Genomic DNA, 19,271 nt, shown 5'->3' with positions numbered 1-19,271 from the left:
ATGTCTCTATAGTCTGGTATCCTTTTTTTTTTTTTAATGTTTATTTTTGAGAGAGAAAGAGAGCGAGGGAGGGGCAGAGAGAGAGGGAGACACAGAATCTGAAGCAGGCTCCAGGCTCTGGTCTATCAGCACAGAGCCCATCATGGGGCTTGAACCTACAAGCCATGAGATCATGACCTGAGCTGAAGTCAGACACTTAACCGACTGAGCCACACAGGTGCCCCATATAGTCTGGTATCCTTAACAACTTTCTAAATTTCCCACATCTTTGGCTGTGTCACATTAACAGCTTGAGCAAGTCTAAAACCTAGTACTTTTGCTGCCCTGTGCTCATGCCCCAACTCTCTAATTTTTTAAAAAAATTAACTTTATCAAAGTGTAATTTAGATATTACAAAATTCACATATTTCAAAGTACAACTTAATGATTTAAAAAAAATTGTTTTAATAGATATTTTTTAGAGAGTGGGAGACAGGGCACAAGCAGGGGAAGAACAGAGAGAGAGGGAGATACAGAATCCGAAGCAGGCTCCAGGCTCTGAGCTGTCAGCACAGAGCCTGCTGTAGGGTTTGAACCCACGAACTGTGAGATCATGACCAGAGCCAAAGTCATGCTTAACCAATGGAGCCACCCAGGTGCCCCTAACCCAGTGATTTTTAATAGGTTTAGTGAGTTGTGTAACTTCACCCTCCAGCCTTAAAACATTTTTGTCATTCCTAGAAGATTCCTATTGGCTAATTACATTTAATCCCCCAGTTAATTACCCTTATACCCAGGGACATCTTCTTAAATTTGACCTTTTTGGACATATCATATAAATAGAATCATACAATATGTGGTCTTTTATGTTGATTTCTTTCTCTTAGCATAATGTTTTCAAGGTTCATTTATGTTTTGGTATGTGTCAGTATTTCATTCTTTTTTAATTGTTGAACAATACTCCATTGTTTGACTATACCACATTTTGTTGATTCATTTTATCACTTGATAGACATTTGGGTTGTTTCCACTTTTTGGCTATTCTGAATAATGCTAGTATAAACATTTGTGTACACATTTTTGTTTGGAAATGTGTTTTAATTTCCCTTGGGTAGATACCCAGGGACAGAGTTCTGGGTCATATGGCAACTAGTTAACATTTTGAGGAACTACAAACTTCTTTCCAAATGATTGTATCATTTTATATTCCCACCAGCAATATGAGGGTTCCAATTTCCCCCCATGCTCAGCAATGTTTATTATTTTATGTCATTTTGATTATAGCCTTTCTGGTGGGTGTGAAGTGGTATCTCATTGTGGTTTTGATGCATATGACTAATGACTAATGTTGAGCCTCTTTTCATGCCGTTTGGATATCTTTGATAAAACGGCTATTCAAATCTTTTATCAATTAAAAAAATTTTTTTAATGTTTATTTTTGAGAGAGAGACAGAGACAGAGTGTGAGTGGGGGAGAGGCGCAGAGAGAGAGAGAGAGAGACAGAGAGAATCCAAAGCAAGCTCCAGGCTCTGAGCTCTCAGCACAAAGCCTGACTTGGGGCTTGAATCCACGAACCATGAGATCATGACCTGAGCTGAAGTGGACACTTAACCGACTGAGCCACCCAGGTGTCCCTTTTATTAATGTTTTATTAGGTTGTTTGTCTTATTGAATTATGAGTTTGTAAATTCTAGATACAAATTCTTTATCAGATGTGTTTTGCAAATATTTCTGGTAGTTTTTGGCTTTTCTTCATTTCCTTTATGCTGTCTTTTGAAGTGCAAAAGATGATATCCAGTTTACGAAAAATTTTAAATGGATTGTGCTTTTGGTGTCATATTTAAGAAATCTTTCTCTAGCTTCAAGCCTTAAAGAGTTTTTCCTGTTTTTTTCTAAAAATTTTATAGTATGTGCTTTCACATTTAGTTTGGTGATTCATCTTGAGTTCTTTTTTTTTTAATATGAAATTTATTGTCAAATTGGTTTCCATACAACACCCAGCTCATCCCAACAGGTGCCCTCCTCAATGCCCATCACCCACTGTCCCCTCCCTCCTACCCCCCATCAACCCTCAGTTTATTCTCACTTTTTAAGAGTCTCTCATGGTTTTCCTCCTTCCCTCTCTGTAACTCTTTTTTTCCCCTTCCCCTCCCCCATGGTCTTCTGTTAAGTTTCTCAGGATCCACATAAGAGTGAAAACATATGGTATCTGTCTTTGTCTGTATGACTTATTTCACTTAGCATAACACTCTCCAGTTCCATCCACGTTGCTACAAAAGGCCATATTTCATTCTTTCTCATTGCCAAGTAGTATTCCATTGTATATATAAACCACAACTTCTTTATCCATTCATCAGTTGATGGACATTTAGGCTCTTTCTGTAATTTGGCTATTGTTGAAAGTGCTGCTGTAAACATTGGGGTACAAGTGCCCCTGTGCATCAGCACTCCTATATCCCTTGGGTAAATTCCTAGCAGTGCTATTGCTGGGTCATAGGGTAGATCTATTTTTAATTTTTTGAGGAACCTCCACACTGTTTTCCAGAGTGGTTGCACCAGTTTGCATTCCCAAGAGTGCAAAAGGGTTCCCTTTTCTCCTCATTCTCTCTAGCATCTCTAGTCTCCTGATTTGCTCATTTTAGCCACTCTGACTGGCGTGAGATGATATTTGAGTTATTTTTTATATATGGTGTGAGGTAAGGGCCCAAGTTTATTTTTTTGGATATGAATATCCAGTTGTCATTTATTGAAAAGACTATCCTTTCCCCATTGAATTGCCTTGACACCCCCTGTTTTTCCTCTTAACTTTCTTTCAGATTCCTAGTTGCATCTAGAATCAAAAGTTGTTACCGTTTATTCAGTTACCCATTCACCCATTTATTCATTGTTTCCACATTTATTATTTTGTGCTGAGTAATATTTTAATGATTCCCCAGATATTAGATATTAGTGAGCAAAAATTGTCTCTGCCCTCTTACAGTTTAGAATTTAGTGGCAAATGCAGCATTAATGAAATAATGGCCAAATATGTAATTACATATTTGATAAGTGGAATGAATTATATAGTGTGTTTAATGGACTGAAGGAAAGTAGTGTTAATGACAGGGGGCTGGCCTAATGTGGAGGATCAGGGAAAGAAACCTTCCCTGAGGAACTGAGAATTGAGATGAGATTTGAAAGCTAAGTAGCAATAGACCAAGTAAAGAAAAGGGAAAGAATATTTCAGACAAGGGAACAGCATGTCAAGGACCTGCAGCAGGAGGAGGCCTATCTGATACTTTTAAAGACCTGAAAAATTGCTTGTGTAGCTGGAGCATAGACAGCAAAGGAATAGACACAAGGGATGAGTGGAATAGGATGAAGCTGTGAAGGTGGGTAGAGACCAGATCTATATATCTCTATCTCTATCTCTATCTCTATCTCTATCTCTATCTCTATCTCTATCTTTGAATAAGATTTTTTTAAAGTTTATTTACCTGTTTTGAGAGAGAGAGAATCCCAGTCAGGCTCTACACTGTCAGCACAGAGCCTCAGACAGGGCTTGATCCTATGAACTCATGAACCATGAGATCATGACCTGAGCCAAATTTAAGAGTCGGATGCTTAACTGACTGATCCACCCAGGCACCCCAAGAATTTTGGTTTTTATCCTAAAAGCAATAGGAAGCCATTGAGGAGTTTTAAGCTGGGTCCTCACTCGTTCCTTGTGTCTAATAAAGTCCTTTAATGCTTTTGCCCCTTTCCATCCTTACTGCCATTATGTTGGGCCAGGGCCCCATGTCCTGTTTTAGAATTACCATACTGGTCTGAATTGGTATTTGTACTTCCAATTTTCCTATTCCAATTCAGTGTACACAGATAGTCATTTCTAGGCTCAAAACAAACTGGTCCTGTATTCAATTAGGTTTAAAGTAGTTAGAAGCACTCTTTTTTTTTTTTTTTAATTTTTTTTTAACGTTTATTTATTTTTGGGACAGAGAGAGACAGAGCATGAACAGGGGAGGGGCAGAGAGAGAGGGAGACACAGAATCGGAAGCAGGCTCCAGGCTTTGAGCCATCAGCCCAGAGCCTGACGCGGGGCTCGAACTCCCGGACCGCGAGATCGTGACCTGAGCCGAAGTCGGACGCTTAACCGACTGAGCCACCCAGGCGCCCCGAAGCACTCTTTTTTTTTTAATATTTTATTTTTAAGTAATCTCCATACTCAGCATGGGGCTCGAAGTCACAACCCTGAGACTAAGAGTTGTGTGCTCCGTTGACTGATCCAGTCAGGCACCCCTAAAAGCACTTTTAACCTGGTATATTCAGATTAAAATGGGCAATTGGAATTTCCCAAAGAATGAGCAAAAAGCAGTCAAATCAGTTTTAAAAAAATCTTACAGCAATAAGGAAGAAGTATAACTTACGCTGTGCACTTCAAAAACTAGCCATCAAGGACAGAAATTCTGTAGCTCAGCTGGGGGTGGGGCACAGCATGATTTAGTTTCTACCTTGCCTTAACAGCCAAAATCCATATTGGTAACTGACCAAACCCTGATGATTTTCACCTATGTTGTCAAAACTAGAGAGAACACATTGAGTGGGTATTTAGAGTTTTCCTCCTTTGAGTGAGAAATAGGGACATGGCTGCTGAGGGGAAAGGGGAGAAAACAGGGGAAGTTTGTTAATAGTAGGACTAATTCTCTATGAAGGAAATTTTCTTGGTCTGTGGGAGTAGTATAAGCTACTACTAAATCTGCCAGGTAGGTGGTATAAATCCTTATAAATGTTAAAAAAATTGTTTTTAAGTATTTATTTGAGAGAGAGAGAGGGAGAGAGAGAGAGGGGCAGACAGAGAGGGAGAGAGAAAGAATCCAAAGCAGGCTCTGCACTGCCAGCATAGAGCCTGATGCAGGGCTCAAACTCGTGAACCATGAGATCATGACCTGAGCTAAAACTAACAGTCAGATGCTTAACCGACTGAGCCACCCAGGCACCCCCTTATTAATACTTATTTATTCATTTTTTAGAGGGAGAGATAGACAGTAGGGGAGGGGCAGAGAGAAGGAGGCAGAGAATCCCAAGCAGGCTCTGCAGCTGTCCACGCAGAGCCTGACATGGGGCTTCAAACCCATGAACTGGGAGATGATGAGCTGAGCTGAAACCAAGAGTTGGATGCTTAACTGACTGAGCCACCCAGGAGCCCCTAAATCATATATAGAATAATGGACAAAAGTCTATTACAGTCTAGGAATTTCAACAAATATTGCATATTCTTTCAGCTGAAACCAACTATCCACCTCTGTCTTCCTCTTGGCTACAGAAAAGCCTGTCTTTTTCTGAGGAAAAAATGAACTGATCAGATACTGGGAGGAAGAGTCAATATGTTATATCAGAGCATCTAACATGGACAGAGCAATTCAAGCATGATGAAAATGAAAAGAAATGATATGACAACTAGACAAACACTACTGCAAAAACAACAAAAGAACCTAGCATGCAAAGACAGGTCTAGAAGAAAAACATAACTCAATGCAAGAAAGAAAATTCTCTTCAGTTTCTCTAAATTGTGGAACTGTACTGTTTTGTATAGTAGCTACAGGTCCTAAGAGACTATTTACATTTAAATCAATTAAAATAGAAAATTCAGTTCTTCAGTTACACTAGGCTTGTTTCAAGTGCCTAATAGCCATACATGGCTAGTGGATACTATGTTGATAGTGCATACATATAACATTTTTGTTAACTTATTAGAAAGCTCTTTTTGGACAGTGCTGCTATGGAGCAAGTTAATAACAATATTATTTGGTAAAATAATACTTAAAGATAAGATGATAAAACAGCAGAATGAGATGGAAAAGGATATTGCAGAACTAAGGAAACAAACTGACGATCAGTGAAACTAATAAATTAGACAAAAGCAAGGAACCGAATAGACATCATTGAAAATTGTAGACATTAAAGACTTGAGGTAATCACAGACAAGCCAGTGGTAAGGGAAGACCGTCAAAGATGACCCAACAGTGAAACAGCAAATATATTCAAAGAGAATTCTTCTTTTTTAAATTTTTTTAAATGTTTATTATTTTTGAGAGAGACAGAGATAGAAAGTGAGTGGGTTGGGGCAGAGAGAGAGGGAGGCACAGAATCTGAAGCAGGCTCCAGGCTCTGAGCTGTCACCACAGAGCCCCATGCAGGGCTCGAACCCACAAGCTGTGAGATCGTGACCCGAGCGGAAGTCGGATGCTGAACCAACTGAGCCTCTCAGGTGCCCCCAAAGAGAATTCTTCTGAAAAGAGAATTGAGTTGGCAGATTGAATGTTATACCATGTTTTAGGAAAATTTGGAACATAGAGGGTAAAGAATTCTTTAGGCAGAAAAATTATATTCAAGGGGAGAAGTCTAGCTTTTCTGTTTTCTACAGCAACATTTCATGTAATGTCTACAAGGTTCTGAGGGAAGGAAGTGTGGCCTGGAATACTTAGCAGCCCAAGATAATTGTTCTAATTAAAGGCAGCTGGTAGGTATTCTCACATGTGAAAAAACTCAAGAAATTCAAGACCTGGGAGTTCATCTGGAAAAAAAACCACTTCACAGTAAGTCTTAGCCAATTAAGAGTAAATCAGGATTAAAAATTCAGGAACAGAGGGGCGCCTGGGTGGCGCAGTCGGTTAAGCGTCCGACTTCAGCCAGGTCACGATCTCGTGGTCCGTGAGTTCGAGCCCTGCGTCAGGCTCTGGGTTGATGGCTCAGAGCCTGGAGCCTGTTTCCGATTCTGTGTCTCCCTCTCTCTCTGCCCCTCCCCCATTCATGCTCTGTCTCTCTCTGTCCCAAAAATAAATAAACGTTGAGGAAAAAAATTTAAAAAAAAAAATTCAGGAACAGAGAAGTTTCACAAAAGAATTGGTGATGAGCATTGAATCCATTTAAATGCAGAACTAATCTTAAATATCTATACAAATTATGTTTATAGAACTGGATATAAATGTTATCAACCTGGACAAAATAAAAATAATAGTATATAATATAGACATGGAGACAGGGGAGATTGGAGAAGGGATGAAAATAATGCTCTCAATCAATAGAAAATATCTAAAATTGAGACATAGTTGAAAAAATAAGAAAGCATAATGACTACTCCTGCTTCATGTTTTATACTCCCCCACCTCTTTAAAAAAAAAAAAAGAAAGAAAGTGAGGGCCAGAGAGCGGGGAAAGAGAGAATCTCAAGTGGGCTCCACACCCAGCATGGAGACCCACATGGGGCTTAATCTCATGACTTGAGTCAAAATCAAAGAGCTGGATGCCTGGGGTGCCTAGGTGGCACAGTTGGTTAAATGTCTGACTCTTGATCTCAGCCCAGGTCATGATCTCACTGTTGGTGAGTTCAAGCCCTGCATTGGGCTCTGTGCTGATGCTGTGGAGGCTGCTTGGGATTCTGTCTCTCCTTCTCTCTGCCCCTCCCCCACTTGTGATCTCTCTAAATAAATATTTAAAAAATTAAAAGAGACGCTTAACTGAGCCACCCAAATGCCTCTACTTTGTCCTTTTTAGGAAATAGCACCTGTAAAGGAATACATTTGACCCTTAACACAATTTGAACTGTGTGGGTCCACTTACACATGGATTTTTTTTCAGCAAATATATTGAAATTTTTTTGGAGATTTGCGATAACTTGAAAAAACTTTCAGATGAACCACATAGCTTAGAAATATTGAAAAGATAAAGAAAAAGGTATGTCATGAATGTATAACATATATGTAGATACCAGTCTATTTTATCACTTACTACTATAAAATATACACAAATGTAGTATAAGAAGTTAAAATTTATTAAAACTTCAACACTTACAGACCATATGTGGTGCCATTCACAGTCGAGAGAAATGTAAACAAACATAAAGATGTGGTATTAAATAATAACTGCGGAAAATTAACTGCTGTACTACTGTACTACTCTAATAATGATTTCCTAGCTATCCTATTGCTATTGTGAGTTTAATTATAGCAAGTGTCTAGTTAAAATGCTAATCATCTCCATGTGAACATTTTATCTTTCTAGTAAATTGTGTATCATAGTAAAAAGTGATCTCTTGGGGTTCTTGCATATTTTTCACTGTGTTTAGTACAATACTGTACACCTTGAAAAACATCATAGGACTCCTACAAAGCACCACTAGTGATTCTGGAAAGTGCTCCCAAGAATCGGGGAATATTCAGGAGAGTACAGGAAAAAGTTGAATTGCTTGATAAATACTATAGATTCAGGTCTGCAGCTGCAGTTGCCCAGCATTTCAAGATAAATGAATCTAGCATAAGGACTGTTGTTAAAAAAAAAAAAAAAAAGAAAAAGAAAAAGAAAAAAATTGTAAAGCTGTTACTGCAGCTATTCCAGCAAGTGTGAAAACCTTGTACTTTTTGCAAAATACCTTTTTATCTGAAGATGCAGCTTTTATGTGGGTGTAGGATTGCTCTAAGAAATGCATACCTGTAGACTGATATGACTCGAGGAAAATTGAAGTCATCATATGGCAAAGTAAATGGAAGGTGAAAGAAATCTGGAGAATTTAATGCCAGCAAAGGATGGTTTGATAATTTTAGAAAGAAGTTTGGCTTTAAAAATGTTAGAATAACAGGAGAAGTAGCTTCCGCTGATCCAAGACTGAAGACAAGTTCCCAGACACCATTAAGAAAAATACTGAGAAAGAATATCTGCCTGAACTGGTTTCTAATGCAGAGGAAAGTGCATTCTGGAAAAAAAAAAAAAGCCACAAAGGACATTTATTAGTAAGAAAGAGAAATGAGCACCAGATTTAAGGCACAAAGGAATAGGCTAACTCTACTGTGCAAAATACATTGTGATCAGGACTGCTGTTCTCTATAAAGCTGCTAATCCCCACCCTCAAGGGGAAAAGATAAATACCAGCAGCCAGTTTTTTGGCTGTACAACAGGAGGTCCTGGAAACAAGAGCCCATTTCTGTATCACCGATGCTTTGTCCCTGAGGTCAGGAAGTACCTTGCCAGTAAGGTACTGCCTTTTAAAGTTCTTTTGATGTTGGGCAATGTCCCTGGCTACCCAGAACCCAAGGCATCAAAATGTTGCCCCCAAACACTGTCTCTAATTCAGCCTCTAGATCAGGGGGTCATTAAGGACTTTGAAGGCTCATTACACATGGTACTCTATAGAAAAGATTGTCCACACCACCAAGAGAACCCCAGCAGAAAAAACATCTGAAAATCAAGAATGATAACACCATTGAAGATGCCACTATTGTGACAGAAAAAGCCATGAAAACAGTCAAGCCTGAAAGAATAAATTTCTGCTGGAGAAAACTGTGTCCAGATGTTGTACATGACTTCACAGGATTTATGACAGAGACAGTCAAGGAAATGATGACAGAGATTGTGGTTATGGCAAAAATGGTTAGTGTGAAAGTTTTCAGGATGTGGATCTTGGAGGAATTCAACAGCTAATAGATGCCCCATGAGAGGAATTAATAGAAGAGTGCTTGATGGAGAGGAATGCTTCTGAACCAGTGCCAGATGATTGAAGCAGTGCTAGAAAATAAATTGACATTAGACAATCTGGCAGAAGCATTCTAATTGTTCAAGACTGCTTTTGACTTCTTTTATGATGTGGACCCTTCTATGGTACGGGTACTGTAACTAAAGCAAATGTTGGAAGAAATATTGGTACAATATAGAAACCTTTTTAGAGAAATGAAAAAACAAGCCAGACAGAAGTTATGATATATTCCATAAAGTTACACTCAGTGTGTTGCCTCTCCTGCCTCCCCTTCTACCTCTACTACCTCGTCCACCTCTTCTATTGCTATCACCCCTGAGCCCCTCCTCTTCCTCCTTAGCGTATTTAACGTGAAGATGATGAGATGAAGACCTTTATGATGGTCCACTTCCACTTAGTAAATAATTATCCTACTGTACAATTAATAAACTTATCTGTTGTATACATACATGTCTCTTTGTGTGAAAATCTTTGAACTGTACAGCAAGAAATATATGAGCATTTTTGTGTCATTATCATCATCATTGCCTAAGTAGTCATTGTGTAGAACATCATGTGCAAGACTTGTATGGAAGTTGATAGCCTATCCTTACATAGGCATAAGGTGAGTACTATTTAATATAAAATTAATAATTTGTTAGCCTCTTTATACTTTTGCTTTCAAAGAGTTACATTACCATACAGTATACCTTTTTCTCTTGTAATTGGAGCAACTGCATATCAGCTTATTAAAACAGGTAAATGATATTTTTTAAAAAATTTAACTATTTCCAATATTGCATTGTGAATATAACTGTAATACTGGATCTCATAAAAATTTTATAGGGATTAATCCATTAGTGTATAGGCTAGGCTACTGTGAAGCAACTGTATTGATTACACTAGGCTACCATAAAGCAACCATATTGCCACTTCATTATCAATGCATGAATTGTTGTACCTGTACGTAAATATGAATTTCATTTTCATATTATGTTTTTATTTTTGATGTCATGTTAGTAATATGTATATAATATCTATAGTGTTTTGTATCATATAAGATAATATTGACAGATACTGACAGATGATTTATTTTATAAACAGATGACATAAACTTGTGGGATTGAAAAAAAGTGTAGTACTATGAATGTATTTTCTTTTCCTTATGATTTTATTAACATTTCTTTTCTCTAGCTTACTGTATTGTAAAAGTACAGCATATAATATGCATAACCTATAAAATATGTTAGTTCACTGTGTTATTATTGAGGATCTTGGTCAACAGTAGGCTATTAGTAGTTAAGTTTTTGGGTAGTCACATGTTATACATGGGATTTTCAACTGCATGGTGGGTTGGTGCTCTTAACCCCTTGTTCAAGGATCAGCTGTGCTTGAAGTTCAAAAACTACTTCAGCCTGATTTTCTTTTATTACTTTGAAGTATAGTTTAATTTAATACTATGAAAAATGGCATATATAGCATGGTCTTATTTTTTTCTAAATTTCTTCTCTGTCATTCTATTTGTCTAAGTACATACAGAGATATCTGTAATGATAGCTTAGTATTTTAATGATCATTTTAGTTAACTTTGGATTTGCAGTAATTTTTAAAAAAAATTTTTAAATGTTTTTTATTTATTTTTGAGACAGAGAGAGACAGAGCATGAACAGGGGAGGGGCAGAGAGAGAGGGAGACACAGAATCCGAGGCAGGCTCCAGGCTCTGAGCTGTCAGCACAGAGCCCGATGTGGGGTTCGAACTCACGAACCGTGAGATCATGCCCTGAGCCGAAGTCGGACGCTTAACGGACTGAGCCACCCAGGTGCCCCGGATTTGCAGTAATTTTTTAAAAAAATTTTTTTTTTCAACGTTTATTTATTTTTGGGACAGAGAGAGACAGAGCATGAACGGGGGAGGGGCAGAGAGAGAGGGAGACACAGAATCGGAAACAGGCTCCAGGCTCTGAGCCATCAGCCCAGAGCCTGACGCGGGGCTCAAACTCACGGACCGCGAGATCGTGACCTGGCTGAAGTCGGACGCTTAACCGACTGTGCCACCCAGGCGCCCCAAGCAGTAATTTTTAATAGTTATTGTCTTTCTACATTTCTGTATTGTTATTTATAACAATGGAGAGTTTTGTTCTAAAAATAAACACTATAAACAAATGTGTGAGGATATTAACAGTGGTTAACTCTAGATAGGAGTGTATGTGATTATAATTTTTTCCCTCCCTTTCCTTTTAAAAAATTCTTTGTTTAAGTTTAAAATAAAAAAAGAAGAAAACAAAAATGCCTGAATATTTCAGAGCAGATTAAGCCAAATTTGGAGAGGATAGTTGCTCTGGTTCGTACTATGACATATGGCATAGTAACATAATTTATCCAGATCTGAGAAGTGATGATTTAGTAGTTGGTAATCCACCTGTGAAAAGGATAATCCCTAGAAGTAGTAATAATATTACTTTTTTTTTTTTTTGAGAGAGAGAGAGAGTGCAAGCAGGGAGAGGGGCAGAGGGAGAGAGAGAGACAGAGACAGAGAGAGAATCTTAAGCAGGCTTCACACTTAGCACAGGGTTCCATGTGGCGCTCGATCCCATGACCCTGGGATCATGACCTGAACCGAAATCAAGAGTCAGATGTTCAACTGATGGAGCTACCCAGGAGCCCCAGTAGTAATAATATTAATGTGGAATTGAAATACATGCATTTTCATGGTGTATTTAGGGGATAACGTATTTTTAAAATTATCACTTTGTGCCAGGACCAAATAACCTTATGAAAATTGTGCTGAGAATTATATATAGAAGCGTACTGAGGAGACAAAGTAGTAGTGGTAGTTATACTGTATTTAGTAGAAGGGAATTATGCTGAATGTGAAATAGAGTAGATTTCTCATTTCTTGAGATTTCATGAACTAAAGTCATAATAAACTATAATTCTTTTCCCTTCTGCATTATGAAAAAGTAGTTTGCAAAAGCTGGAAATGGTTAAAATAAATGTGACAATATCGTTGGATTAAAAATTAGAAAAAAGTAATTTAGTGATAATATGACATTGTTATTTCTGACTTCTTGAATGGGAGGGTGGGTATAATTATAGACTAAGAAAAGACTGAATGTAATACAAACATAAATAGTTTAATGACAGAAAGTGTTGCTACTTTTCACTAGTTTTTGTCTATCTCCCTGCCCTCAACTCTCTTCCAGACTCACCAATCTGAAGAAGATGGAATTTATGTTTTTCAACCCCACAGTCAGCCAGTTAGCTGTCTTTACTTCTCACCTGCCAATCCGGCTCACATACTCTCACTGAGCTATGATGGCACATTACGCTGTGGGGATTTTTCAAGGGCTATTTTTGAAGAGGTAAATGTTAATGTGTTTACATGTTGGCTTGAGATAATATTCTGGATTCTTTATGAAATGACACATGAATGATTATTATAACAATCAGAATGGGTGAAGTGGTACAGAGTAGGAATTTTAGAACTGCACTGCTTAAGTTTGAATCCCAGACCATCTGTTACTACTTGTATGACCTTGAAAGTTTTTTTAACTTCTTTGTGCCTCAATTTCCTTAGTTGTGAAATGGGATAGTAATAGTACCTACCTAATAGGATTGTCTTGAGGGTTAAATGATTTAATTTAGATAAAGTGGTTAGATGATCCAGCCAGGCATGTAAGTATTTGCTCATAATTATTTTTTAATCTTTGCAAAAATATTTTATTTTGTATTATTGTTTTTTGATTAAAGTATAGTTGACACACAATATTACATTAGTTTTAGGTGTATAACAGTGATTCAACAACTGTATACATTATGCTATGCTCACCACAAGTATAGATACCGTCTGTCAGCCTGCACAGCTATTACAATACCATTGACTATATTCTCTATGCTGTACATTTTATCTGTTTTTATTCCCATATTCATTACATTACTAGAAGCCTGTATCTGCCATTCCTCTTCATTTATTTTGCCTTTCTCTCATCCCCACCCCACCCCTCTGACAACCACCAGTTTGTTCTCTGGGTCTGTTTCTGGGTTTTTTTTGTTGTTGTTCATTTGTTTTTTAGATGCTGTATAACTTAAATCATACACTTTCTTTGTCTGACTTATTTCACTTAGCATAATATCCTCTAGGTCCATCTATGTTGTCACAAATGGCAAGATCTCATTCTTTTTTATGGCTAAGTAATATTCCATGTGTGTGTGTGTGTGTGTGTGTGTGTGTGTGTGTGTATGTGTATGTATGGATATACACACACTCACCACATCTTTGTTCATTTATCAATGGACATTTAGGTTGCTTACATATCTTCACTTTTATAAATAATGCTGCAATGAACATAAGGGTATGTAAATCTTTTCAAATTAGTGGTAATTTTTTTTAATGTTTATTTATTTAGAGACAGAGCATCCTGTGTGTGAGCTGGGGAAGGGCAGAGAGAGAAGGAGAGAGAATCCCAAGCAGGCTCTGTGCTGGCAGCGCAGAGCCTGCTGCAGGGCTTGATTTCATGAACCATAAGATCATGACCTGAGCTGAAATCAAGAGTCTGACTTAACCAGCTGAGCCACTCAGGCACCCCATTGAATTAGTGTTTTCATTTTCTTTGGGTAAATACTAGTAGGATTACTGGATCATAGGGTTTTTCTATTTGTAGTTTTTTGAGGAAACTGCATACTGTTTGCTACAATGGCTGTATAATTTATTCTGACCAACAGTGCACAAGGGTTCCTTTTTCTCCACATCCTTGCCAATGCTTGTTATTTCTTGTATTTTTGATAGTAGTCATTCTAACAGGTATAAGGTGATATCTCATTGTGGTTTTGATTTGCATTTCCCCGATAATTAGTGATGTTGAGCATCTTTTCATGGGTCTGTTGGCTATCTCCATGTCATTGGAAAAGTATCTGTTCATGTCCTCTGCCCATTTTTAATTGGATTACTTGGGGAAGTTTTGGGGTTGTTATATAATTTGAATACTAACACTTTATCAGGTATACTGTTTGCAAATATCTTTTCCAATCGTTAGGTTGCCTTTTCATTTTTTTGATGATTTCCTTTGCTGTACAAAAGCTTTTTATTTTGATGTAGTCCTAATATTTTTTATTTTGTTTCCCTCTCTGTAAGAGACATATGTAGAAAAATGTTTCTGAGTCTGATGTCAAAGAGATTACTTCCTTGTGTTTTCTTTTAGTTGTATGGTTTCAGATCTCCCATTTAAGTCTTTAATCCATTTTGAGTTTATTACTTTTTAATTAATTAATTTTTAAAGTAAGCTCTACAGCCAATATGGGGCTTGAACTCATAACCCCAAGATCAGGCATAGTATGCTCTACCAATTGAGCCAGCCAGGCACCCCACTTAGGGTTTATTTTTGTGTATGGTGTCAGAAAGTGGTCCAGTTTCTTATTTTTCATGTAGCTGTCCAGTTTTCCCAGCACCATTTATTGAAGAGACTGTCTTCCCCCATTGTGTGTTTTTGCCTCCTTTGTCATTGACTAATTGACCATATAAGCATGGGTTTGTTTCTGGGCTCTATTCTGCTCCATGGATCTATTTTTGTCTCAGTCCCGTACTGTTTTGATTATTATAGCTTTGTAATATGTTTTGAAATCTGGGGATTGTGATACCCCCATCTCTGTTCTTTCTTAAGATTGCTTTGCCTATTTAGGTTCTTTTATGGTTCCATACAAATTTTATGATTATTTGTTCTAGTTGTGTGAAAAATGGCTGTTGGTATGTTGATAGGGATTGCATTGAATCTGTAAATTGCTTTGGTTAGTATGTACATTTTAACACTATTGGTTCTTTCAGTCCGTGAGTATGGTGTATCTTTCCATTTGTTTGTGTCATCTTCAATATCTTTGATCATTGTTTTATAATTTTCAGAGTACAGGTCTTTTACCTCCTTGCTTAAATTTATTCCCAAGTATTCTTTTTGGTGTAACTATAAATGATTTGTTTTCTTTTTAAACATTTTTTTTCAGTTTTATTTATTTGAGAGAGAGAGAGAGAGAGAGAGAGAGAGACATTGGGGGTGGGGGAGGGGCAGAGAGACAAGGAGAGAGAGAGAATCCCACGCAGGCTTCACACTGTCAGTGCAGAGCCCAACACAGGGCTCGAACTTATGAACTGTGAGATCATGCCTTGAGCCAAAATCAAGGGTTGGACACTTAACTGACTAAGCCACCCAGGTGCATCAAATAGAATTATTTTCTTAATTTCTCCTTCTGCTACTTTGTTATTATTAGTTGTAATATAATGCAACAGATTTCTGTATATTAATTTTGCATCCTGTAACTTTCCTGAGTTCATTTAGTACTTCTAGTAGTTTTTGGTGGAGTATTTAGGGTTTTCTATGTACAGTATTATGTCATCTGCAAACAGTGACAGTTTTATGGTTTCCTTACCAATTTGGATGCCTTTTATTTTTGTCTGCTTGTTGTAGCTAGGACTTCCAAGTACTATGTTGAATAAAACTGATGAAAGTGGACATCTTTGTCTTGTTTCTAATCTTAGAGAAAAAACTCAATTTTTCACCATTGAGGGTGATATTAGGTGTGTGTTTGCTATATATAGGCTTTATTGTGGTGAGGTATGTTCCCTCTAAACCCACTTAGTTGAGAATTTTTATCATGAATGGATGTTAAATTTTATAAAATGCTTTTTCTGCATCTATTGAGATGATATGATTTTTTATCCTTTATTTTATTAATGTGTATCATGTTGATTGGTTTGCAGACAGTGAACCATCCTTGTATCCCCAGAATAAATCCCATTTGATTGTGGTAAATAATCCTTTTAATGTAGTGTTTAATATGGTATACTACTGTTGTGTTGAGGGGTCTTTGTATCTGTGTTCATCAGGAATATTGGCCTATGGTTTTCTTTCTGTAGTGCTTTGGTTTTGCTGGCCTTGTAGAATGTATTTGGAAGCTTTCCTTCCTCTTCTGTTTTAGCACAGTTTGAGGAGACTAGGTATTAACTTTTCTTTAAATGTTTGGTGGAATTCAGGGGTGCCTGGTGGCTCAGTCAGTTAAATATCTGTCTCTTGATTTTGGCTCAAGTCATGACCTCATGGTTGGTGAGATTGAGCCTTGCGTCAGGCTTTGCACTGATAGCACATAGCCTGCTTGGGGTTCTCACTCTCTGCCCTTCCCCAACTTGTGCATGTGCATGCATGCTCTCTCTCAAAAGAAATAAATCAACATTAAAAAAAATAAATGTTTGGTAGAATTCATCTGTAAATCCATCTGGTCCTGAACTTTTGTTTGTTGAGTTTTTTGATTACTGATTCAATTTTGTTACTAGTAATTGGTTTGTTCAGATTTTCTGTTTCTTCCTGATTCAGTTTAGGAAAATTATGTTTCTAGGAATTCAGTCATTTCTTCTAAGTCGTCTGATATTTTGGCGTACAATTTTTTGTAGTCTCTTACAATTATTTGTATTTCTGTGGTGTCTGTTGTTACTTTTTTTTTATTTCTGGTTTTATTTATTTGAGTCCTCCCTTTTTCTCTTGATGAGTCAGGCTAAAGGTTTATCAGATTTATATATCTTTTCAAAGAACCATCTCTTGGCTTTATTGATCTTTTCTGTTTTTGTTTTTTTTTTCTTAAGCATGTATTCATTTATTTCCCTTCTGGTCTTTTTTATCTTCTTCCTTTTACTAGCTTTAGGCTTTGGCTTTGTGTGTCGTCTTTTTCTAGTTCCTTTAGGAATAAGGTTAGATTGTTTATTCAAGGTTTTTCTTGTTTAAGGTAGGCCTGTAGTGCTATAAATTTCCCCCCTAGAACAGCTTTTGCTGTATCCCAGAGATAATGGATTATTGTTTTTTCATTTTCATTTGTTTCCATGTGTCTTTTACTTCCTCTTTGATTTCTTCATTGATCCATTGATTGCTTAGTAGCATGTTATTTAGCTTTTATGTGTTTGTGTTCTTTCTAGTTTTTTTTTTCTGATAATTAATAGTTTCATACTGTCAGAAAAAATGCTTGATATTTCAGTTTTCTTACATTTATCGAGTCTTGTGTCTCAACATGATTTATCCTGGAGAATATTGCATGTGTACTTGAAAAAAATCTGTATTCTGTTGGTTTTAGAGAAAGTGTTTTGTGTACATTTGTGAAGTCAGTCTGGTCTATTATACAGTTCCAAGACACAGTTTCCTTATTGATTTTCTACCTGGATGATTTATCCATTGGTGTAAAGTGGGGGTGTTAAAAAGTCTCCTACTATTACTATATTGCTGAGCATTTCTCCTTTTATGTGTGTTGATATTTGCTTCATGTGTTTAGGTGCTCCAGTGTTGGGTACGTAGATATTTATGATTGTTACATTCTTTTGTTGGATTGATCCCTTTGTCATTATGCCCTTCTTTGTCTCTTGTAACAATATTTTGTTTTTGTTTTTGTTTTTGAGAGAGAGCATGTGAGTGGGGGAGAGAGGCAGAGGGAGAGGGAAAGAGAGAATCCTAAGCAGACTCCATACTCAGTGTGGATCTCAACCTGAGCCAAAATCTAGAGTTGGATGCTCAACTGACTGAGCCACCCAGGCACCCCACAGTCTTTGTTTTAAAGTCTATTTTGTCTGCTGGAAGTATTGCTGCACTGGTTCTTTTTCCCCTTTTCCATTTGCATGGAATGTCTTTTGCCATCCCTTCACTTTTAGTCTGTATGTGTCCTTAGGTCTGAAATGAATCTCTTGTAGGCAGCATATAGATGGGTCTTGTTTTTTTTTTTTTTTTTTTTTATCCATTCAGTTACCCTGTGTCTTTTGATTGGAGCATTTAGACCATTTACGTTTAAAGTAATTATTGTAGGGGGGCCAGTCTAACACCTGCAAGGTCAAATTAAGTTGAAGTCTATTTAAGAATAGTTGAATGGGGCGCCTGGGTGGCGCAGTCGGTTAAGCGTCCGACTTCAGCCAGGTCACGATCTCGCGGTCCGTGAGTTCGAGCCCCGCGTCGGGCTCTGGGCTGATGGCTCAGAGCCTGGAGCCTGTTTCTGATTCTGTGTCTCCCTCTCTCTCTGCCCCTCCCCCGTTCATGCTCTGTCTCTCTCTGTCCCAAAAATAAATAAACGTTGAAAAAAAAAATTAAAAAAAAAAAAAAAAAAGAATAGTTGAAAGATTGGGGCCTCTGGGGGCTCAGTTGGTTAAGGATCCAACTTCAGCTCAAGTCATGTTCTCATGGTTTGTGAGCTCAAGCCTCACATTGGGCTCTCTGCTGTCAGCATGGAGCCTGCTTTGGATCCTCTGTCACCGTCTTTCTCTGCCGCTCCCCTGCTCACACTCTCTCTATTTTCTCTCGAAAATAAATAAACATTAAAAAACAAAAAAGAATAGTTTGAAGATCTTGGGCTCATACTCAGGACCACTATTCTCCCAGGGACACTCTACCTAGATGACCTAGAAACCTTGGAGGTTTGTAATCATTTTGATTTCTGACACGATGCACCAGAATCTGACAAAGGGTGAGGAATCTGTTAATGTAATCCCAGTGATTACATTTTAGTTTACTACTTAAATATCTACTACTTAATGCTTACAATAATCATACTATTTGAAGTGAGCTTTCAAATTTGCTTAACTGTATCAAATTTCCTTAATAATTCTTACAAATCAAACTTTTTTTTTTTTTTTAATTTTTTTTTTTTCAACGTTTATTTATTTTTGGGACAGAGAGAGACAGAGCATGAACGGGGGAGGGGCAGAGAGAGAGGGAGACACAGAATCGGAAACAGGCTCCAGGCTCCGAGCCATCAGCCCAGAGCCCGACGCGGGGCTCGAACTCACGGACCGCGAGAT

The 19,271-nt window shown here is 37.6% G+C and overlaps 1 protein-coding gene across 2 annotated transcripts in view; it reads left to right on the top strand.

Moving 5' to 3' along the window:
• Positions 1 to 19,271, top strand: part of WDR76 (WD repeat domain 76) — a 65,131-nt gene that overhangs the window by 30,948 nt on the left and 14,912 nt on the right. For both annotated transcript variants that reach the window (XM_030318308.2, XM_030318310.2), the window contains one exon: positions 12,667 to 12,825. In XM_030318308.2, the coding sequence (XP_030174168.1) occupies positions 12,667 to 12,825 (159 nt within the window). The remainder of the gene's footprint in view (positions 1 to 12,666; positions 12,826 to 19,271) is intronic.

The sequence above is a fragment of the Lynx canadensis genome, chromosome B3 (genome assembly GCF_007474595.2).
Source record: "Lynx canadensis isolate LIC74 chromosome B3, mLynCan4.pri.v2, whole genome shotgun sequence".
In the NCBI taxonomy this organism is placed as follows: domain Eukaryota; kingdom Metazoa; phylum Chordata; class Mammalia; order Carnivora; family Felidae; genus Lynx; species Lynx canadensis.
Note: the sequence above shows the minus strand (reverse complement) of the source record. Positions and strands in the feature narration are given on the sequence as shown.